The sequence below is a fragment of the Suncus etruscus genome, chromosome 6 (genome assembly GCF_024139225.1).
Source record: "Suncus etruscus isolate mSunEtr1 chromosome 6, mSunEtr1.pri.cur, whole genome shotgun sequence".
NCBI classification, from domain to species: Eukaryota; Metazoa; Chordata; class Mammalia; order Eulipotyphla; family Soricidae; genus Suncus; species Suncus etruscus.
This window is the reverse complement of record NC_064853.1, coordinates 51,586,278-51,610,212: the sequence shown is the minus strand read 5'-3', so window position 1 is coordinate 51,610,212 and position 23,935 is coordinate 51,586,278. Positions and strand designations below refer to the sequence as shown.

Here is a 23,935-nt window from a genome sequence, read left to right as displayed (position 1 = left end):
TTTTTTGGTTTTTTGGGCCACACCCGTTTGACGCTCAGGGGTTACTCCTGGCTATGTGCTCAGAAATCGCCCCTGGCTTGGGGGGACCATATGGGACGCCAGGGGATCGAACCGCAGTCCGTTCCTTGGCTAGCGCTTGTAAGGCAGACACCTTACCTCTAGCGCCACCTTCCCGGATCGAGAAATCTTATGTGGCTGGTTTAGGTATTGAGCTGTCAGCTGTTTCCCTGGACTGTGCTAAAAAGTGAAGGGAGAAAAAAAAAAATCAACCTGTGTTCTTATCTCCTCATCAAAGTGAACATTACATCTGGGGGTCATTAAAAAACATATCTCTTCCCTGCTTGGCCCCTGTGAACAGGGTCAGTTGTCACTGCTGGGAGATGGCAATGAGGCTGGAGATGGGGGTGAGCACTTGTCTCTAATGACTGGGAAAATCTATTTCCCTTCTTGGCAGCTTTGAAATGTTGCAACTGTGGTCTTGGGTCACTGCCAGGCCCGTTCCTGTCTATGTTCATGTTAGATTTTAAAAGGGGAAAATGTCTCACTGTTTCAGCACTCACCTCTTTCCACCCCTTTGCTCCCAAATAACTTTGCAGCACATTCTTTCTGTTACCTACTCTGCCGGCTGTTTGCCAGCATTCCCACTTCCTGCTTTTCCACTTCCTGCCTGTCTTTCTTGAGTCCATTGTTTGAGGGCTTCTCAGCTAGGATGGACATCTGTGTCCAGGTGACACAATGGCTTTCAGCCATATTTCTTCAGGAAAGCATTCCAGTGCTCCAAGGTAGGAGGAATATTTCAGCTAGATAATAATGTCTGCCTCAAGCTAGCAAATATATAATTTTATTTTAGGGTTTAATATCTTTGTAATTTGTTCCAGTGGACAAGAACAGCTTTTGTTTAAGAAAGAACTGGAAAGGTATCTTTGGATTCAGTTCTGATTGCTCTGTCTGATTCTAATGGAGCATTTGCAGGACACTATGAAGGGAAGACTTTGTGGTCTATTGTTAGGTGGTTCTTTGAATCTATATAAATCACAGGCTGCTGGAAGGGAGGGGCTGCCAGAGATCCAAGAACCGCCTTCTAGTCCAGACATGTGTGTGTGCACACAGCCACAACAGCCTGATATGTATTCCTAGAACTCATTGGGGCAGAGGTACATTTTTTCTTGCTATTTAGTTTTTCTGTCTCTTGACTCTTAATGGCGATGTTCTTGAGTCTGTCTAAAATGTTTTGTAGCATAATTCAGACTGTCCCAGTCCTGTCAGCTGCTGCTGAATTTGTACATGTTCATGGAAACATAACCATCTCTGTGTCCTAGCCAACGCAAATCATGTATTTGTCTGGGTCTCACATGGTTCTTGCAAAAAGTGCCATTGAAACAGGTAGTATCCCTACCATGACATCCTCTTTCACTCTGATAGTCTGGCACTGTGTTCTATTTATGTTCTTTCTCTTGTTCCTTGGCCTTGTCTCTGGTCCTGACTGTGAAAACTTTTGCTCTTCTCAAAACCTGGCTTCATCCCATCCACCTCATAGCCAAGTAGCCAGAGACTTCCTTTTCACTTTATAAAAGCATAGTTTCATTGTTTTTTATTTTCACACCTTTATTTTTAGTCTACTAATATTTCTGGGCATTCATTATAGGAAGTGCTGAACTCCTCACATGATATGAGACCCAAACACTATTAGCATTTTCTTATATTTTTTTTCTTCTTTTTTTTTTGTTTTTGTTTTTAAGACCATACATGGGGTAGCTCAGGGGCTACTCCTGGCTCTTTTCTCAGGATTGCTTCTGATCATGCTCAGGGGACCATGAAGTACCAAGTACTGAACCTGGGCCTCCTACACAAAACCCAAAAGCAGTCTCTCTAGCTCCTTGCTTCCTTATAATTTTATTTTGCAGTGTTGGGACCTCACACATATGAGGCATATACTTCACCACTGAAGCACATCTTGAGCTTCTCATTTTGGTGTATTTACCATATTTTTTGTACCATAAGACACACTTACCTCACCCCTTAAAGTGTGTCTTAAGGAACAGTTGCTGCCTAGAGCTGAAGCCTGAGTGCAGGGGAGGAGAGCATCTAAAACTGTGTGTGTCAGGTGCATCTTATAGAGTGAAAAATACGGTAGTTATCTTTTTTCTTTAGAATGTTCATATAGAGAGCAGTAAGTTTTATCATTTATAATTGTTACATGCTTTTCTATTTAAGCATTTTAGTCACAAATGCAACTTGGAAATACAATTTTCAATACCTATTGTATATTTTACATCTCAAATTTTATTTAGCTCTTATATGATTATTTATACATGAAAATTAATGCCTATTCTGTCAGTCCTCTGAACTACTCAAATGCAATAAAATGTGGAAAAGTATACAATGGACTGCAATGATTGTTCATTATGTCATTTTGAGTTCCCCAAGTGAGCTATACTGTATTGTCATGTATTTGTCAAGATGCCCAGCATTGTGCAAAGCCTGCTATTTGGGTTTAAATTTTAAAGGGAATGCACATATTATATATATATACACTAAATTATCTTTTTTCTAGAAATTTCTTAGAGACTCTGACCTAAGGAAATTATTCAAACTATAGAAAAAAGGGGGAGTGCACAAGATGTTCATTATAGCCCCTAAGTAGATCTAAGTAGAGCCACACAATAATATGGAAAAAAATGCTAAGTAAATGAAGTTGGATTTGCCCACTGGCCTATTATACAGCTATTAAAAATAATGTTTACAAAACCTTTGTAATGGAACTGAAAATATTAGTGGCATCATCTTTGGAAGAAGCAAAGTTGGATGGAATAAGAATAAAAATAAAAATACAGAAATGGGATTGCTGGGTAGAGCATTGGATGGTGGATAATTATTTTCTTTTTCCTTTTCTGCAATGAGCATTAGATCCATTACAAGGTAGATGGATTTAAAAAGGGTAGTGATAGATAGATAATAGATAGACAGATTAACCTATTAATTATGATTATGCAGATTATGCAGAAGAGAAAAGAGCAACTCAGAACAGAGGTCATGTGCGAGGGTGTGAGAGACCAGAGCTCACATGAGCTAGTACTTCTAGACAGTGCTCAGAATTACAAATTTTTTTCCTTATTCTGGACAACATGAGCCATACTTTAGGATTCAGTGCTGAGTTTCTGTTAGAGATTAGTCATGCCTAGCACATGATATTTCAGACTCCCAGAAGGAGACCATGTGTTGCCACAAGCCAGAGGACTTCAACCACCTTCACACTTAGAAAACAGTGAAAATGCTCACAGCAGTCACTCAAAGATGCCAGTCAGGGGCTGGAGTGGTGGCTCACTGGTTGGGTGTTTGCACACAGCTAACCTAGAACCGGACCGCAATTTGATCCCCTGGCGTCTCATATGGTCCCCCAAGCCAGGAGCAATTTCTGAGCACATAGCCAGAGTAACCCCTGAATGTCACTGGGTGTGGCCCAAAAAAAAAAAAAAAAAGATGCCGGTCAAGATCCAGCATTGTGAAACAGGCCTTGCTTTTTTTTGTTCTTTGCTTGTTTCTGGACCACACCCAGTGAAGCTCAGGGGTTACTCCTGGTTCTGCTCTCAGAAATTGCTCATGGCAGGCTCAGGGACCATATAGGATGCCAGGGATCAAGCCTGGGTTGGCTGCATGCAAGGCAACTGCCCTGCCCACTATGCTCCAGCCCCATGAACAGACCTTTCTGAAAATAGAAATCTTAGTCCTTCCATGTGAATTCTGTACCTAATAGTGCTGAGCATCTTGACAGCTGAGTGTTTCCCTTTTTATGTGAAACAGTTACCCAAAGTGATTGCACCATTTTTATTTGGATCAGCATTGTTATGAGAGTTTCAATTTCTCCATACCCTATCCAACACGTTTTTGCATTTATCCTTCTTTTCTTTTTCTCTTTATGAGGTTGGGGTGGTCTCCTAAGTGGTGCTCAGTTCTATCAGTGATTCTCTGCCAGGTTGACCAGTGGTTCAATATAACGGGCCCAAGGATATAAAGCTAACTAGTCCTGCTAGTCTTTGTGGTTCCCAGATTCCATGAGCTACTCTGGTGGTGCTTGGGAACTCAGGTGGTGGTGGGAAGCTAGGCCCACCCCCTAACCATTGAACATCTCCTGGCCCAGAGTATATCTCTTTAAGAAATTCATCTTAATAGAACTGTTACGTTTTTAAGCTGGCAATTTTCATGCATTTAGAACAAAAAATAAATAAAATAAAATAAAAGGGTGATTTGTGGAGCCAAATTAGGTTCTCTAAGAACCTAATCTAACCTGTGATTTTCCTTCAAAAGGAAAGTTGAAAACCACAAGAACAACACCCTATTCTCTCTGTACTGGCTGTACTGGAGTAGAGTGTTTTTGTGTTTCAGCCTTGTCTTTCACAATAGCTTTGTGTCCAAAAATGGAGACACGGGGGTTGTGCTGATTGCTGGCGGGTTTTCTCACTGACAGATGAGCCACTAAGTACTGGATCCAGGAGTGAGGCCCTGCTGCTATTTCCTGATGTCATCCACAACCTGGTCGCTGACTGTTCTGTTCAAAACTTGGGGGCAGACACAGATGGCAGTTCCCCATAGAGTTTGCAGATTGCCCCAAGCAAGTGTACATATATACATGCATATGCGTGCACATGCACACATTCACACATACACACACACACACACACACACACACACACTCATATTATAAACAATAAGATCTGATTCTAGAGAGAGAATTTTTTGCAGGGTGGGATATTTGGGTTGCACCCAGCAGTGCTCAAGGTCTGTTCTTGGCTCTATACTCAGGAGTGATCTCTGGTGGTACTTGGGGGACCAAATGCAGAGCTGGGGATCAACTTTATGCAAGGCAAGCACCTTACCTCCTGCATTGTCTCTCCATCCTCCAGAGGGATTCTGAACACATGGAATGGTAAACAGGAACCAAGAAGATGTCATTATTCAGGTCATAGAGCAAGTCCACACCTATAGGACCCATGTCAAGTTTAACCAGGAGAATATGCACTTTGGGGGCTGGAGAGATAGCACAGTGGCATTTGCCTTGCAAGCAGCTGATCCAGGACCTAAGGTGATTGGTTCGAATCCCAGCATCCCATATGGTCCCCTGTGCCTGCCAGGGGCTATTTCTGAGCAGATAGCCAGGAATAACCCCTGATCACCACCAGGTGTGCCCCCCCCCAAAAAAAGAATATGCACTGGTTTCTGCCCACTACCAAAGTATATATGGCCCCCCCCAACAGGTGGGTAAAAAGTCTTGGAGTGCCATCAAGTATAACTTCAGTTTCAAGAACTCAAGCTTTTCTGTAAGGGATCCATTGAAGGGACAGGCGATGAGCACAGCAACAAATGGCAGAAATGGCATGAGAATTTAGTCCCCAAGCATGAGGTCTTTGGTGTGGAAGCTATTGTGCTGTTTTCCCTCATGGCCGCACGAGAAAGATTTAGACCAAGTAAAGAATTTGGTGGCATTCTTCCTCTGAATAGGCTGCCTGGGAAGGTGGTGAGCACCATAGCTCTGGGAGTGCTCTAAGAGAAACGGTTGAGTCTTTCTGTTTCTTGGGCAGAAGGAGGCCTGGGTGAACTTTGAGTCTTAAAACTGCCTCAGCATGAAGTCAGGGGCTATAAGTCTATAAAGCCAATGTCGGGAAACACCCAAATTACAAGTCACTAGAGTGATATTTGCCTTTCTGTGGGTCAGCTGCCCAGTTCTGCCTGTCCTTCAGGACATATAGAGACCCATTAAGCATCCCTGAGACAAACTTGACCTCTTGTGAGCCCCTCTATTGCCTATGTGCCCCACTCTCTGACCTCTTATCTGATGTAGAGGTGATACCTGTGGTTTACACATCTCTCTGCCATGTGTTAAGCTTCAGAGCCAAGTTTCCTAATTATTCTTACCTATATTCAGAAAAAAAAATGTTTTATTCTTTTGTGCGTACTCCTGGCTCTATGCTCAGGAGTCACTCCTAAAGGGGCACAGAACCATGTGGGGTGCCAGGGATTGACATGTGCAAGCACCCTACTCATTCTCATATCTCTCCAGCCTTTAAATAGCACCTATTGTGTGCCAGGCCCTGGATAAATTTCTGGGCATGTAGCAGTAACTGATAGGGCAATGACCAGATAGCTACTGAACCAAAGAATCAAGTATAAAAGCTTGACTACAGTCCTCAAGGATTTATATCAAGAGTATAAGTTAGGAGGCAGGAAAGATAACTCAATGAGGCAAAATGTGTGCTTTGTACCAGGAAGAGCAGGTGCCACATGGCTGCCTGAACACTGCCAGTATAGTCCTAGTGGCCCCCAAGCAATATGACTGTCACCAGGAGTGGTTCCTGGGCATTACTGGAGAGCTTCCTGCACCAGAGAAAGGGATGGTTCAATCTCCACACTTCATCCCTACCCCCCAAATGTAAAGAAAGAGTGGAGGCAGGACTTAGGCTTGGCTGGTGAAGAGGTCTTTGTGTAGATGTGCCCTTTCTAATGGAAAGTGAGGAAGAACTGTGGTCAGGGAAGTTCTCAGTGAGGCCAAGGAAAGCATATCCCAGAGCTTTCTCAGGCTGTTCTAGGAAAAGAAAGAAGGTCTGCCTGAGGGGGTGACTTTGCTTTGCCCCTGCTCACCCAGCACTCGGTCAACTTGTGAGAGCACTAGGGAAATGCGGGTGTTTGAGAGTCTGTCTGGACTTGCACGCCTGTGTGTGAGTTACTGAGAACAGCTCCAATTGCCTTCTGAATGCAGTTTTAAGTGACATGAGGGATTCTTTGTGCCTTCACTCCCCACTGTTGATTTGATGACTGTGAGAACAGGCCACGTTCCAACCATGTTCCAAACATCTCCACGTCCCTGCAGTGACAGCTCCTTTGAGAACACGTAGATACCTGTGATTCTCTTAATTACTCCTGTACACCCACTTTCCTCTCACTGTCTCTGCAGGAGGGTTGGGGGTAAGATGCAGCCTCCCCCTTTGACCTCAACTCCTTTCCTGCTGCTATTTATGTTTTAACAGCCTCCTGCAACACTCCCCTCTGATACCCCTCCCAGTTCCCCTCACACTGACTTAATTAAGGGGCCCCCTAGATAGACGAGACTTCAGGAGGATGCAGTCTCCCTCCAGCACTCATACCCAGCAATTAGTTTCTGTTATTGCCAATTCAAGATAAGTAGAAAATAACAGAGGAACAGAACCAGGACTCCCAGCCCAAGCCCAGGACTTGGCATGTGTTACCATGACATTTGCATGTGTGCCACATATTATTTGCATATGGCAAATCAAGTATTAGGCTAGCATCAGAGTGGGGTCTGCTGCTCTGGGAGTCAAACAAGCTGGACTGACCCTTGCTGGCCAACCTACCTTCACCATATCCTGTCTTTTAGCCTCACTATATGAAGAAATGGTACTAGATTCTTCTGCCATTTCATTGAGTATTCAGTCCGCAGAGTCTCTGGCAAGATTTGAGGACCAGAGTGGTTGCAGAGTCTCTGGCAAGATTTGAGGACCAGAGTGGTTGCTTTGTCCTTGGCACTGGAAGAGCATGGAGAATGCAGGTGGGGAAGATCAGAACACTGGGGTGGGGTGGCACAAAGCAGGAAAGCAGGTGGGAGAAGTAAAAGGAGAGAAGTCACAGGAGGCTGGAAGTGAGATGAGAAGCCTGAGTGATGTGTTCCAGGGGACAGTCTTTACAGGCTCACACTTCTCAGAGGATCTTGTTAGAGCCCATCATGGGAACTTGTCAGAACACAGGTGCTTGGGCCCCACCCCAGCCCTTGTGGTTTGGCTCACTGTGACAAAGCAGGTCATGTTACAAGCATCTCTGAGCTCCAATAGCTGAGGTGGCCAGAGATGGGTGGTCACTTATCAGAGCCACAGAGATGGTGGCAGGGGTATGGTGATGATTCAGGCCTCTGACCCAAAGCACGAGTTCTTTGGACCAGTTTCCTTTCATCCACCTGTCCTCAAGCTGTTTCTCCACTGCCTGCCCCAGTGCCCACCTCTGCCATCCTGTAGCTTGCCAGGTAGGGTTAAAGGGATCCTCAGAAGGCAAATAAGGGAAACTCCAGTGGCCTGAGCAGTAGGGCTGGGGCCAAAGAGCACTTTGCTGTCATCCAGGATTCCGTGCCAAGTTCAGCAAAGGGACCCCGGGTCTGCCTGGTGCTCTCAATGTGCGGATAGAACCACTTATAAAGTATCAAGAACAGAGTGACAAACTCAACAAATAGTCACCATTGCTCACATAGGCAAGCTTGTGTTAGGTGCTGTGGGGGAAACAGAAGCAGGGCAAGAGTAGTTTCTGACTTCAAGAGGCTTAGGTATCAGAACCAGGAAGACAAAAAAAAAAAAAAAGATAGGGATCAACAAGGACGATAGAAGTCTGGGATGGCTGGGTGGGATATAGAGGTGAGTATCAAGCCAAGTGCTGGAGTAGTTGAGACTCATGAGGTGACTCCCAGGGACAGAATCTAAGGCTCACAGTCAAGGTTCTGATGTCCCCCAGAAGGTTACCTCATATCTTTGACCATCTCTCACTATAAAATGGAGTTAGTTGGCAATACCTAGCTCCATGGAATGTTCTAACAGAGTTAACTGGCTCTGTTCTAATTGGCAGGCCAAATGTCCATTTCCTGCCCTTTAGAGAATTGCTTTAGGTCAGAACAAAAAAGCGAAGGCTGCAGGGGCAAAAGGAGGTTTTTCTCACTGGCCCCAAAGGAGAGTTTGGGCTTACTTTGTGCTTCTCGTTTCTTTAAAAAAAAATCCATGCAGGGCCCGGAGAGATAGTACAGTGGTGTTTGCCTTGCAAGCAGCAAATCCAGGACCAAAGGAGGTTGGTTCGAATCCCGGTGTCCCATATGGTCCCCCGTGCCTGCCAGGAGCTATTTCTGAGCAGACAGCCAGGAGTAACCCCTGAGCACCGCCGGGTGTGGCCCAAAAACAAAACAAAACAAAACAAAAAAAACAAAATAAAACAAAAAATTCATGCAAAAAAAAAAATCCATGCAGAGGGGCCGGAGTGATAGCATGGAGGTAGAGTGTTCACCTTGCATACAGAAGGTTGGTGGTTTGAATTCTGGCATCCCATATGGTCTCCCGAGCCTGCCAGGAGCAATTTCTGAGTGGTAGAGCCAGGAGTAACCCCTGAGCGCTGCCTGGTGTGATCCAAAAAAAAAAAAAAAAAATCCATGCAGAGACTGGATGTGTGGGGTTTTCTTTGACTGTGAATGAAGCAATGGTGAGAAGTTGTGGTCCACAGATGGAAAGATTCATTTTTAAATGTGGTTTCCAATCGTGGGCATGGGGCAAAGTTAGGTGGCCAACAAATGACTTGAGGATCACCATGCTCAGGTTCTGCTTACTCTTCTCCCTGCAGATGATGCAGTTTGCCTGGCAGAACTACAAGCGCTATGCAATGGGAAAGAATGAGCTCCGGCCACTCACGAAGGATGGCTACGAGGGCAACATGTTTGGTGAGTGAATACCGTGGAGCCCCTCTACCCTCCTGGTGGCCGAACACCATTTCATTTTTAGCTTCTCCCCTCCTGGAATGACTCCCTTATTTCTCTGTGATCTCCCAAGTCTGTGGCTTTTGTGGCCTTTGTGGCTGTTCAGACTTCTGAACCTTCAAGCTTTGGAGGAGACCCTGTGCTTGTCTGTAGCCTTACATGCTTCTTATATTATTTCTCAGAGAAAAAGACTTGCAAAGGTGAGTGATACCCAAGAGGGATAGAAACATGTCCTCTGAGAAATTTGGCTACTCTAAAGGAAACAGAGGTTTGAGTGTCAACTCCCTCTTAGACCATGGCTCTACTGTGAACTTGGGTATTTCTGGAGAAAGCAAACGTGTTTCTGATGATGTTGGGCATGTTAAGGAGTCTCCCATGTGAACCTCACACAGCAGAGTAGTCTCAGTGCAGGACTGATTCAAGGCCTGTGTTCACAGACTGGATTCACGTGTGGCTTGATGCCTCTGCCCTCTCCAACAACCAGGTCTCCTTGAAGGCCTCTCTCAGAAGAGGTGCAAGGTGCCTGCTAGGGTGGAGCCTAACTGCAAATTGAACAATTTAATGCCTTTCCAAGTGGTGCTCCCTCTCTTCAGCCTGAAGAAAAAGCTTCATTTTCATTCCTGTGAAAAGACCTTGGAGAAAGCCTGCTAGAATTCTCAGGGCCTGCAATGAAAATGCAACCCTATATTCCCCACCCTTTGCAGACTCAGGTTCCTGAAGTTCAGAAGTAAAGCATTAAGTCAAATGTAAAATCCTAGAAAGGAAGATTTGCAAGGAGTGTGCCCCACTTCCCCACCCCCACCCCTTATAAGAAGCTGTACGTATGTATTTGTATGACAGAAAAAGAGACATGGGACCTCTCCTCCCCCTCTGCCATCAGCAACATAGTTTGTCTAGCTAAATTAGATCATTCATTCTGCTTGGGACTGGGGGTGGTGTGAATTTGGGGATTTTTTTAATTTTTCATTTTTTAAAATAATAGTGAGAATGTCAGAGTTGGGGGGAAGAAAATATTAAAGCCATGTAAAAGAGGCAACCTCCCCTCACCCTCCAAAGTCAAAAACTCATTATGCTCTATAAACAACCTCTGTAGACATCTTGGCTCAATTCCTTTTAATCTTTTCTTCTGTGCCTTTTCTTCCTTTAAGTACAGTTTTGTGTCTTCTCTCTCTGTGCCTAATGTTATATTATCTGTATTCTCCTAACTCATTTAATTTTTTTATAAAAATGCTTTAATGGTCACCATCATTGCATGACTGTGCTGTAATTCATTTAGCCATTTCACATTAGACAAGGGTCATTTCCAAGTTTTCACTTTGAAAATGATGCCACAGCAATCTTCTTGGAGCATAAAATGTTGTCTTAGGAGAAATTCCTAGGGACAATTCCAGAGTCAGAAGGGAGAGAGACAGATGCTTTTTAACTTTGACTATGAACTGTGTGGATTTTAGTTTAGGATCCTGCTGGCTTTTCTACTTAGAACACATGCTTTCCCCCAACACCCCTGGGGAAACAACTTCCTGGTATGACCCTCATCCAAGTTGTTGAGACTTTGGCTACAAGTCCATATCAGAGCCTTGTACAAGAAAGCATCCCCTCTCCTCTCTACAGTTTGCAGATATTAAGGGAGTTGGAATTTGGAGGAAGGATGATTTCCAAAACTGCAAGGTTCAGCCATAGCTATTGCTCAAGTGGTTCACAGGAAAACAAATACTTTGGGAGGGATTGGACCAAAGCCAGTTTCCTTTTGTAAAACTCCTCAGACCTGTTACATAAATCTCAACCCTTTAGCCCCTTTCTAGCCACTGATCCTGGCAGATAGGTAGCCAGGCAGAAATGATGAAAAGGATTTTAAACATTGAAGCTATGAGTGTATCTTTACTATGCCCACCCTGTATAACCAAGTCTAGGGTGCATGACCACTCTGGACCCTCTCACTGGCCGCTCTCTAAAGCAAACATGAATATATCAAGTTTATAGGGGAGACTAGTGGTTTCCATTATAAATAGTATGGTTGGATCCACCCTGGGTGAGCCCATGGTGAAGGTTTGTAGGTCCCCCTGCATTGTCTGTCTCTCAGAAGCAGCCTCAGCAGGGCCCTGAATACCCAACACACAGTGCAGCAGCAGTTCTGGCAGTGAAGCAGAACCTTCTGCAGCCAGCAAAGGAATACAGAGGGCAACTGGCTCCTGGGAGACAAAGAGGTGCAGGGACCCACACACTAGGCAAGGAGAATTGGTCTTCATTGATTACTCTCCCATTCAACTGCTTGTTTGGTGCCATGTCTGGTGCTGACTGATAGGGAAGCAGAGATAACTGGAACAGAAAAATTCTACCAGCTTTGCCAGCATGTATACTGGAAGCCCTTTCTAGGCCCCTTCTGGGTTCTGGGTTCTGAGCAAACCTAGGTGATCCCAGTGATAACATGAATAGTCCTTTACTACTGTACTGGCTTGAAATAACTGACAGGTATCAAATTTTGACTCTACCAGTATTTTTGTTTGGGGGAGGGTATAAAACTTGGCAATACTTGGGGTACTCTCAACTCTGTGCTCATGAAACCATGTAGTACTGGGCATTGAACCTGGATTTCCTATATGTGGAGACTAACACATACAGCCTGCTTAATAGATGGTAGCTGTAATTCTTCTTGGATGAGCCTGATAGAAATGCTTATGGTAACAGACTCAGAGGGTGAAGACTTTGAGATATCCTAGGAGACTGCAGGGTGGTTCTTGTCTGGGGTGAGTCCAAGCTAGACTGTCTTTGAGGATGAATTGAGGTGAACTATCTGAATTAAGCAGCTTGTTTTTACCATTTTTTTCTTTCTTCCTCCTTTTTCTTTTTCTTTTTTCTTTTTTTTTTAGTAAGGGTTGGGGACTTTGGGTAATAGCCAGAAATACTCAGAAACCATTTTCACTTTTGCACTTGGGGGTTACTGGGGAGATGATGTGATACTGAACATTGAACTCGGGCTCTATCATATGCTAGATAAACACCTTAATACCTTCTCTCTCTCTGTATGTCTCTCTCTGTCTCTTTCTATTCTCTCCTCTCCAGCTTCTTCATAAGACTAAGAGTTCATGGGGTTGAGTAAATAGTACAGTGGATAAGGCACTTGCCTTGCATGCAGACCACCCAAGTTCAATCCCCAGCATCCCATATGGTCCCCCAAGCATTACCAGAAGTAATTTCTGAGTTCAGATCCAGGAGTAACCCCTGAGTATTTCTGGGTGTGTGACCCAAAAACAAACAAACAAATCTAAGTGAGTTCATATACAAGAAGGGCATTCTGCCTGATATGGAGGAAGAATTCTTTGAGCTCAGCTCCAATGAGGAGAATTTATTCCCTTAGGACAGCAAATGCTTCTCTTCATCTGAGATGTGCTCTAGACTCAGGGACCCTGGGACTCAGAGGCCCACATCACTGGTTCAAGGATTTTCCAGTCCTGGTCCCTTCTGCTTTGAATTCCCAATCCCTTATGATCCCATAGCAGAGATTAGAGTAGATTTCCTACTAGTAAGAAGCTTAAATGGACTTTAACAGGGAAGAGTCTGGGGGGACCTTAGGTTTCAAGGCCATGGAGTTAACTGTGTCCTGCCTATGTATGGTTGTCTGGTTAAGTGGAACACCTTCCTTTAGGTTCTAGGTGCCAACATTAAGCATTTAAAGAGATTAATGCTCCCAAGAAATCAGAGTGATGATGAGAGCTTTATCCTGAGCTGCCATTAGGAAATCAGCACAGGGCATAGAACTGATGCAATGCACCCTCAGAGAAGCCTATTGAAGACTAGTCTGACCTCCTGCTGTAGAGCTGAAGAAACAGAGCTCTGAGAAGGAACAGGACTTACACAAGGAAGAGCAACAGTTAATTCATGGTAGGACTGAGTTCTTGACTGGAGAGGGGAGGTCTGAATATGTTGCACTACTCACTCTAAAATTAGCCAAGGTCAGATGGCCTGAATTGCAATGGTGGTTAAGGCTAGGCCACCCTCAAGACTGGAAATTCTCTAAACAGTAACCACACCTGCTGCCATGGGAAACTAGTGGTCTGGCTTGGGAGGGCAGCATACGCTCCATTTCCTCTCTCAGAAAGCCATGTTTCTTTAGCCAGGCTGTAGTCACACATCTTGCAGCATTGTAGTTGTTGGACCTCAGTTAAATATTCAGGGTTTAGAAAAATTGTGTTTTTCCTCTCTTCTCCCAGAATAGGAAGGTTTTTTTTCTTTTTTCTTTAATGTTTTGAGGCCACACTGAGTCATGCTCAGGGGGTTGGTTCCTCTGCCCTCAGAAATTGTTTCTGACAGGCTTGGTGGACCATAAGGGTTGCTGTGGATCGAACCTGGGTCTGTCCTGGGTCATCTGCATGCAAGGTAAATGCCCTACCTCTGTGCTATTGCTCCAGCTTAAGATTTTTTTTTTTTCTTTTTAGTCTCTGCCTAATAACCTAAAAAGCACCTAACTGACAAATAAGCCTCTGGTCCTCAGCTTTGAACAGAGGGGTTTGAGTCAGACCAGCCTGGGTTTGATCCCAGTGCTGCTACTTCCTAGTTCTGTGAACTTGGGCAAGCATCTCTGTGATCCTCTGTAGATCCAGTTGAGATGTGTGCTTCACCTGCAGCTGGCCCTGCCAGTGTATTTGCTGCAAAGTAGGTGTGAGAATAATTATGCTTCCAGGAATAAAACAACATCTGGCACATAGTTGTTGACTCAATATATAAAGCAGAATATATGTAAACCCCCCCATACTCCCACAATCACATGCCCTGGTTTCCTGTTAGCCCCTGGTCCAAGCTTTGACTGGAGAAGGGCAGAGCCCTGCCATGCTTTGTTCTCTTCACCCTCTTCAGCTGTTGACCTCCTCTGTCACAGGGCAGATTTCCTAGCAGCAGACTGATCCTGCAGTCCTGCTGAGTCAGCGGACTTGGTTCTTGGGCATCTTCTCTGTGGAGTACAGTGATACTTGCATGGCCAAAAGCAGCATCCTGCTCGAGCTGGCCTAGGAGGCCCGTGAGATACCTAAATTGGATTCTGCCTCTGCCTTGTGAATCCCCGATAGAACTGCCAACCACATCCCCATTTCAAGGAATGATTTATGGCCTTGGGTGAGTTAAGAGGCAAAAATGAACACAGCATGATTTTCAGATCACAGGCTGGGAATGTTCAGCCTTGGCAGAAAGAAAAATCATCTTTGTCTTGTAAACGGAGCAAATGTGGTGTTGAAGAGGGAGTAAATCCTGGCCTCAAGGTGTCATTTTTGCAATTGCTTTTTGGTGGGTGACTTAGGAGGGTCCTCTGCAATGTTCACACACATTCACCTTCTCTCTCTCCTTACACACACTCACACACATGCACACACATGTACCTTAATGGTCTTTCTGTGTGTGAGACAGTTACTTCCAGTATGGCTGCCTGGGCAACTGCACACTTTGCCAAAATCAGTTTATGAAACCACCTGCCTCCCCAGTTTCTCCAGAATCCATGTGGTCTTCACCCATCTGAGAGGTAGCACTTTTGACTGTAGACACACAGTTGGGTTCAAATCCCTAATATTTACCAGCTGAATAAAATTAGGCAAGTCACCAAGTTGTTTGAACCTCAGTTTATTTCATCTACAAAATGGAAACAGGGCACAAAATTAGATAATTCCAGTGTTGTGCTTCACACATGATAAATTCTTACAGAAGGAGGAATATTTATTCTTTCTGTAGGCACTTTTCCACTTTATTAGGTAGTAGAACACTGTCACTTATATGACTGAAAATAGCTTGTTCACTTTTTTGAACTTTGGCTTTTTTCCCCATAAAAACATAACATCAAAATGTCCATAGTTCTTGACAAATCAATGTCAGGCATTGTCACTGATTTGGGCAGGTATGACACATACTCTGATCAGGCATTGCGTCTGTTTTTGGAAAGAGTTGTCATTAGCCCAGCAAGTGGTAATGTTGCAAATTCTTGGCTAGACAAGGTCAAGCTAACTGGCAGTGAGCAAGCCTTCCCAGGAGCCCCACATTTGAGGATCCCTGACAGCTCCATTCAGAATCCAGGGTTGATCAGAGCACAGAAGAACTGGATTCAAAGCACCAGTTGCTGGCAGGCTGGCCTCTAATACCAGTGGGGGTAACAACATTAAAGTATCAACCCCTGTATGTGAACAGCAAGCAGAACCAGCAGTTGCTGGTCAGATTCTCCTACTGGTCTCCTGGGTGTCTCTAGCAGCACACTCACAATTCTTAGGCCACCTTCTGAAATTCTTCAGTTCAAGCAGGATGCTTATTCAAGCGAAGAGCTCACCTCTCACCCAGCCTGCTGCTGGCTGTTCACTCTCCTCCTGGCCACTCCAACCATTCCTCCCCACGAAGATTTGTTTCCCAAGCCACTTCTAATTAAGATGCATCGTGCCATTTTCTTTCTCTTTTTTGTTTAAAAGGCTTCCCACTAGCACAGAGCACAATTTATTTCTCTTGAAAATATAGCAGGGTGTTGTAAAAAGAGAACTTGAAATTAGGTGCCTGGGTGCCTGTCCCAGTCCTGGCGCCAGCAATCACAGGAGCCGGCGCCCTCCTTTGGGCCTGTCTTCAGCACCCCAATTCTCTGAGATGCCTGCCTGGTCCCTATGCTGATTTTTCTTTCTCACTCTTGGCTTCTATGCTGATTTATCTCTTTGCCTTTTTCCTCTCTCTTTCTCTCCTTCCAACCTCCTTCCCTTCTTTCTTTCCTTCCTCTTTTCTTGCCTCTTCCCTTTTCTTCCCATTTGGGATGCTGCTGGTTATTTTGAAATCTAGGAGTTAGTTTGAGTTGGTATCTATTCCCAGACCAAGCTGCCAGGGATGCAGAAGATAATTCATATGGAATCTGACAATTTCTCCTAGAGGCTGCACATTCTCACCCACTCTCCAAAGTCCTTTCCTTCCTTAGATGCAAGGCAGAGCCCAAGGCATTCAGCCCCCTTCTCTTTGCACTACCTTGGTGGCAAGCACTAGCCAAATTTCCATGTAAACTCAGTGACAATTAGGTGTGTGAATTTGCAGCATCATCGACTGTCATCACTATTGAATTCCTTGAAACCAGACATCTTCTGATGTTTGAAGAGGGAGAGGCAGACTGTAAAGAGGGCAGAGACCTACCTAAAGTCTGACAGACAAGGTTTAAACCCTGGTTGTAAAATAGAATCTCTTCTATTTTTCATTACTTGAAGAAGAAAAAAAGAAACAATATAAATTACATACAGTAAAATGCACAAATCCTAAGTGTGCAGTAAATTGTGCATATGGATCTGCTCTTGTAACCCAGCTGCAGATCAGAAAGTGCTTCTGTGACCCAAAAAGTCCCCTCAGTGCTTCTGAGCAAGAGGCCTATCTGCTCATTTCCCTCACTTTTGACTTCTATCTGCTTCAGAGTTGTGTATTATATTGTATGTGGCCTTGCATTGTTTTCCCCACCTTATAATTAAACCATAGACTATAGTCCTTTTTCAAATGTATCTACCCATCCTATTGGTTACTGGTTTGTTTCCAATACTTGGTTATTATGAATAAGGTTACTATAAAATTTTTTGTTAGAGTCAAGAAGAGAGCTCAAGGGAATTGCATGTGTAAGACCCCAGTTGATCCCTGGCTGCATCTCACCCACCAGCACCACGGGACCCAAGCAAAGTGGCTGGGCCAGGAGTACTGAACCATCAGGCCTGTACCTTGAGGCCAAGAATTGTGGCTAATAGCACCCCCCAGACCCTTAAACACCACTGAAGAGGACAAAATAATAGCATTAATAATAAGCACTTTCCATTTGTTTACAGTTTAATGTTTCTTATTTATTTGGTTTGGGGACCTTACCAGGTAGTGCTCAGGGGTTACTTCCAGTGCATCCTTTGGGGCCTGCTTCTGAGAAGTACTCAAAGTACCAAGAGTTGCTAGGCATGGAATCTAGGCATGCAGAGCCTGCACTCCCACCCATTAAGCTCTCTTTCTGGCCTTTAATGGATTTCATTATATTCTGTTTACAAGCATTACCACAAACATTTTCATCATCCCCAAAGGAAACCTCAGACTTATTAAGCCATTCCCCCTTTGTCACCAACCCTCCTCCCATACCAGCCCTATCCAACCACTAATCTACTTTCCATTCTTTTGTTTGCCTAGTCTGAGTGTCATGGAAAGGAACCTTATATCTGATGCTTTGTGACTAGTTGCTTTACATAAAACTTGCTATTTTCAGGATACTTATAATAAAACCTGTATCAGTACTTCACTCCTCTTTATCAAGTAATTTTCCTTTGTCTTGGTATATATTCTTTTACCTTTATATGACTCTTGGATTATTTCTACTCTTACGAACAACACTACTATTTGTGAATTGTAATGGACAGTTTTTGTGTGGAAAAGTTTTCATTTCATAAAGCCTGTAAAGATTTTTTATGAGATTGTAGGTATTTATTTTGTTGGGTTTCTTTTTTTTTGGGGGGGGGTCATACCTGGCAGTGCTCAGGGGCCACTCCTAGCTCTACACTCAGAAACCACTCCTGGCAGGCTTAGGGGACCATATGGGATGCCGGGATCCGAACCACCGTCCTTCTACATGCAAGGCAAACACCCTACCTCCATGCCATCTCTCTAGCCCCAAGATTATAGATATTTGGACTCCTTTGTGTGGGCTACAAGGCTGGTGAGAACCAGATACCATTGATACTCAGTTCCCTGGCTCCCTGGTGAAGGTGGAAGTGTAGCTTGAGTCAGTGAATCTACAGAGGGTGTGTGGACCCAGAGACAAAGTGTGGACCAGGATTTCTCTCCTACTGCCTCCAAACAGGCAGTTTGGTTCCCCACTCCTCCAAGGACTGCTCTCTGAAGCATAAACGTTGGCATGAGAACTATGCAGGGATCAATAGGAATTGTGGAAAAATTCTGAAGAGTGCCTTGAGGCAGACAAAGAGACCTGGAAGTGTGCTGTCAGCACAATTTGGAGCTAATACACAAGTTTGTTTTCCTTTTCATCAAGTTGAAAGGTGGTTTGAAATTCACAACTCTTATGGGTTATATGTGTTTATGTGTATCTTTTTTATGATTGTATGAAGTACAATTGCATTTTCTTCCCAATAACTTTGAATTCTGGGAATAGACCAAGTGAGGATAATTACTGTAGTCATACCCACTGATGTCCAAGTAATTGATTAGAAGTAGGCGGGAAGGAGCTGTCTTGGTAGAGCCCCTTGCCTGTTTCTCACTACTAGCAGGCGAACTCTGTTCCCCCAAATAATAGTGTTCCCAAAATAGCAGTTTCCCTGAACTGTCTTTGTATATAGTTTTACAACATGTAGCTAATAGCAAGTGGGATGGTAGAGAGTTATAGTTATTTCTTATTTGTTTTTGAGCCACAACCAGTGGTTCTCAGGGTTTACTTACCTGGGATCACTCCTGGTGGGCTTGGGGGATCATATGGAGTGTCAGGGATTGAACCTTGCCAACTGTGTGCAAGGAAAGCACCTTACCCACTGTATTATCACTCTAGACCCTAGAGTTATAGAATTATAACTCTAGGAAATCACTGTGCTATATTGGTGGCTACTGTACTCCAGGCTCTGGGCTAGATTTTGAGAGGGGGGAATAGAGCACATAATGAACAAATAATAATGACCTCATTAAAGACCAGGCAATGACATGTACTATTGCTGCCTATAGGGCACGTGCCCCTGCCACACTGCCACCCAAGAGGTCTGTCTCAGAACATATTCCTGAAACTATTGTCACATTTTCATGAAGTTCCTCACACTACATTAATAGGGGATCACAAAGATGGTGGCATTTGAGAAGAGTCTTCTGAGAATGGACAGATTTTGGGCACCAGATTTGCTCAAGTATATATTCTGAGGAACATTAGCTCCATCTTTGCTCCAGGCAGGAGCATCAGCAGCCATGTACTGTGCCAGCTAGAATGTTGACACACAGATGGGTCAAGAGTAGTTAACTTAGAGGGAAGAGACTGAGTACTTCACTAAGCACCCTCAGATAATCCCGAACAAGGCTGATCTCTCCATGGACCATAGTGCCCAGAGCTCACAAAGGAATTTTCTTTTAAAACCAGAGAATAGGAACTGGAGAGATAGTATAGTGGTCTGGATACTTGCCTAACATTCAGTTGACCTTGATTAGCTTCCTGACACCCCATATGGCTCCCATTCCTACTGAGTGATCCCTTCTGAAGACAGACATGTGAGTAATCCCTGAATCCTGCCAGGTATGACTTCAAAGCCAAATAAAGTTATTAAATCAGAAGCAGTAATGAACATAATCATGAATCTAGTCTAGATTATATCATCTTTATAATAATGCAACTATTAAAAGGAATCTGTTTTGTTTTGGAGCCATAACGGGCAGTGCTCAGGGATCACAGGTGGTAACAGGGATAGAATCAGGATCAGCCACATGCTAGGCCAGTGCTTTCCCCTCTCTACCTCTCTGACTCTGGTTTTTTAATTTTTCTTTTCTTTTCTTTTCTTTTCTTTTCTTTTCTTTTCTTTTCTTTTCTTTCTTTTCTTTCTTTCTTTCTTCTTTCCTTCTTTCTTCTTCCTTCTTTCCTTCTTTTCTTCTTTCTTTTCTTCCTTTCCTTCCTTCCTTCCTTCTCCTTCCTTCTTCCTTCTTTCCTTTTTTTCTTTCTTTTCTTTCTTTCTTTCTTTTTCTTTCTTTCTTTCTTTCTTTCTTTTCTTCTTTTTTTTTCTTTCTTCTTCTTTCTTTCTTTCTTTTTTTTCTTTTTTCTTTCTTTTCTTTCTTTCTTCTTTCTTTCTTTCTTCTTTCTTTTCTTTTCTTTCTTTCTTTCTTGTTTTTTTTTGTTTTCTTTCCTCCTTCCTTCCTTCTTTTCTTTTCTTTTCTTTTCTTTTCTTTTCTTTTCTTTTCTTTTCTTTCTTTTCTTGGGCCATATCTGGTGAAGCTCAGGAGTTACTCCTAGCTATGTGATCAGAAATCACTCCTAGGGGCCAGAGAGATAGCATGGAGGTAAGGCGTTTGCCTTTCATGCAGGTGGTCATTGGTTCGAATCCCGGCGTCCCATATGGTCCCCCGTGCTTGCCAGGAGCAATTTCTGAGCCTAGAGCCAGGAATAACCCCTGAGCACTGCCGGGTGTGACCCAAAAACCACAAAAAAAAAAAAAAAAAAAAAAAAAGAAATCACTCCTGGCTTGGGGGATCAAACCACAGTCTGTCCTAGGTTAGTACGTGCAAGGCAAACACCCTACCACTTGTGCCACTGCTCTGGCCCCTGGGTTTTCAATATTATTTAAGGAGGCATGGCCCCAGGAATTTTTTCTCACCAGTCAAGGGTCCCTTCCCCCAGCCCACAGCTGTTCTTCCTTGATGGACTGGATTTTCTCCCTTCTCATTCTGTCACAAAAGCTGGCCCACCCACCTGCCAGCTCTGCTCTGCTGTCTCTCAGCATCACTTGGAATGGTGCTGCACAGAGGGCCCTCCTGTTTGTGCAAGCATCTTCTTGAGAGTTTTGTTTATTTTGTGTAGTGCCTGTTTGTAGCAGGTGTCATTTTGAGAAGGAATCTGAGACTCTGAAAGGAAAAGAGACCTGCCCTAACCTGTAAGAGGCAGAGCAGCAGTTAAAACCCAGGCATGTTTGTCTCCAAAGCTCTGGTTTCTTTTGACTCAGGGACTATAAAGACCCTGCAGGCCAAGACTTCCCTCTGAATCTGTCTCATACATCATCAGCATGATGTCAGGCCCCAAAGTGCTTTACAGACATCAAGAGGTGCTGATAAATGGCAGAAAAAGGGTCCTTATGTGTGTATTGATTGAAAAGGAGGCTGTTGTGCTTAGCCCTGGAGCATTAGTTCCTCTTCCTTGCATTAGGCTAATAACAATAATAATTGGAAATTAAGCTGTGCTAGTGACCTGTTTTTCTCAAACTAAGGAGAACAGATTCATGAGTACTGAAGACAGGGGTTGCCTGATAGTGACCCCAGTCCCCCAGTTTTAGAGGATGCCATAAGGAGTGATTTGGGAAAGCCTCCTCTCCTATTGTTGCCTGAATCCAACAATGGGTCCTTTTTTTCTGCTGTAATGTGGTTTCATCTGAAGGGCCTTGAACTCCTGGGATATGAACCATGTCCATATCTAGATGTAAGTATAAAAATGTCCCTCAGACAACAAAGCTAGGCTCTCCTGGGTCCCAAAAATTAGAGCTATGATTTTTGCCTCCTCCTTCAGGTTACAAAGCTGGACAGCTCCACTGACCATCTCCTCACAGTCTGTGGTTCAGCCACTGGAGGGAGGGAATAAAAACCCTGAGGATATGAGGCAGTTATGCCAGTGGGTTGGGAGCACAGTTGGCATAATCTGCATCCAGCTGCCAGGTTATCATCTTTTGTCTGTGCTCTTGAGCACATGCATTAACTTCTGTTTGTGACCTAGGAAAATGGCGATACTTAAAAAATCAAATAATATTAAACAAAGTGGTTATAAGAATTCAGTTCATTAATACCTCTGAAATGTTTCAAGCATATCTATGAGTACTGTTGACTATTGTTGAAGCTGTTAATATTGTTAATGTTGTTGAAGCTCCCTTGGAAAGCAGGAGAGTTGGCTCTTGCCCCTTCTTTGTTAGTGAAGGCCTATGTGACCTTAGATGTCACACTTTCTTAGCCCTCATTAGCTATAAAGTAATGTATTCAGACCAAGTTGTGACTCTGAACCAGGAAGAGTATCAGAATATTTGCAGAACTTTTGCTAACATTGTCTCTGCATTTCCATGATCTAGGAGCTATCCAAGGATCTACATTTAAAATGGACTCTCCGGTGTGGTTCTGAAAGATAGCCTGAGTTAGTAACACCAGACTCTCCTGTGTAGGTGCCCTGACCTGCGGGGGCCACCAGTCAATATGTGGGCTACTTTTTCTCTGAGGGAGCATGCACACACAAACACAGAATGAATAACAGACACAGAGACAGACAAGGCTAGGAGAAGGATTTCAATTCCAATTCCCTTTCTTGAAGCACAAAGCCCAGCTTAAATACCTTTTGCAGGCAGAACTCTGCACCACGTAGGCATACAGATATGGTATAGATACATTGAACAGGCAAGAATACCTAGATAGCTCTCTCTCTCTCTCTCTTTCTCTTTCTTTTTCTCTCTCTCTTTCTCTCTCTCTCTCTCTCCTCTCTCTCTCTCTCTCTCTCTCTCTCTCTCTCTCTCTCTCTCTGTCTCTGTCTCTTATTTTTGGGAGGTTTGGGTCACCCCCGGTGGCACTCAGGGACCCAGGTCCTGTCTCTGTCTCTCTGTCTCTGTCTGTCTCTCTGTCTGTCTCTGTCTCTCTGTCTCTGTCTCTCTCAAAAATAGAGAGAAAAGAAAAAAAAAAGGAAAAAGAAAAAAGAATACCTAGATAACAGGGCCCATTGTGAGTGGGTCAGAATGTACAGATAAGGGGACTTCAGATAAGTTAGACTCAGTTTCCTAGGGTTAAAATTCTATGCTTTCATTGTCTCTATGCAAGCCTTAAATGGTTACCCTTACTTCTCAGGGCTCCCTGCTTTTAGCAAAGTTCTCTGCTTGTTACAAGGACCCCCCAGCACTCCTGGGTCTGAAGTCCATGATTTCTGACATGATGGGCACCTCTCTGATGGTCCCATCAGCCCAGGGGATACCCTATGTAGAGTGAGTCCCCATCCCCTGTTGTTATGAGGTTGTCATCTGGATTGGGTTCCCATTTGATTGGTCATAGCCAACTCCCACTTAGGTGGGAAGACTGTGGTAGCCTGGAGAAGGCTGTGTCATGTAATGGGTCAAGCCTATAGAGCTCTTTTCAATCTGCACATATTTTCAAAAGAGGAACCTTTGCCAATAGTGGGCAGAGAAGGTATGGGAAAGGGGGTGCTTTCCTTCATGAAGTACAGGGGTTGAGCACCTACCTGTAGGTAACAATATTCTGTAACAATATTGTTTCTCTGTGGTACATATACACAATGGAATATGCAGCCATCAGGAGAGATGAAGTCATGAAATTTTCCTATACATGGATGTACATGGAATCTATCATGCTGAGTGAAGTAAGTCAGAGGGAGAGAGAAAGATGCAGAATGGTCTCACTCACCTATGGGTTTTAAGAAAAATGAAAGACATTCTTGCAATAATAATTTTCAGAGACAAAAGAGAGAAGGGCTGGAAGTTCCAGCTCACCTCATGAAGCTCACCGCAAAGAGTGATGAGTTTAGTTAGAGAAATAACTACATTGAGAACTATCCTAACAATGAGAATGTATGAGGAAAACAGAAAGCCTGTCTAGAGTACAGGCAGGAGTGGAGTGGGGAGGAGGGAGATTTGGGACACTGGTGATGGGAATGTTGCACTGGTGATGGGGGGTGTTCTTTACATGACTGAAACTGAACCACAATCATGTTTGTAATGAAGGTGTTTAAATAAAATATTATTA

At 43.9% G+C, this 23,935-nt stretch overlaps 1 protein-coding gene across 1 annotated transcript in view; it reads left to right on the top strand.

Annotated features, from left to right (window-relative positions):
• The window catches only part of MAN1C1 (mannosidase alpha class 1C member 1), a 163,338-nt gene that overhangs the window by 55,618 nt on the left and 83,785 nt on the right, over positions 1–23,935 (top strand). Inside the window, exon 2 of the mRNA XM_049774753.1 lies at positions 9,376–9,472. Within this exon, the coding sequence (XP_049630710.1) occupies positions 9,376–9,472 (97 nt within the window). The remainder of the gene's footprint in view (positions 1–9,375; positions 9,473–23,935) is intronic.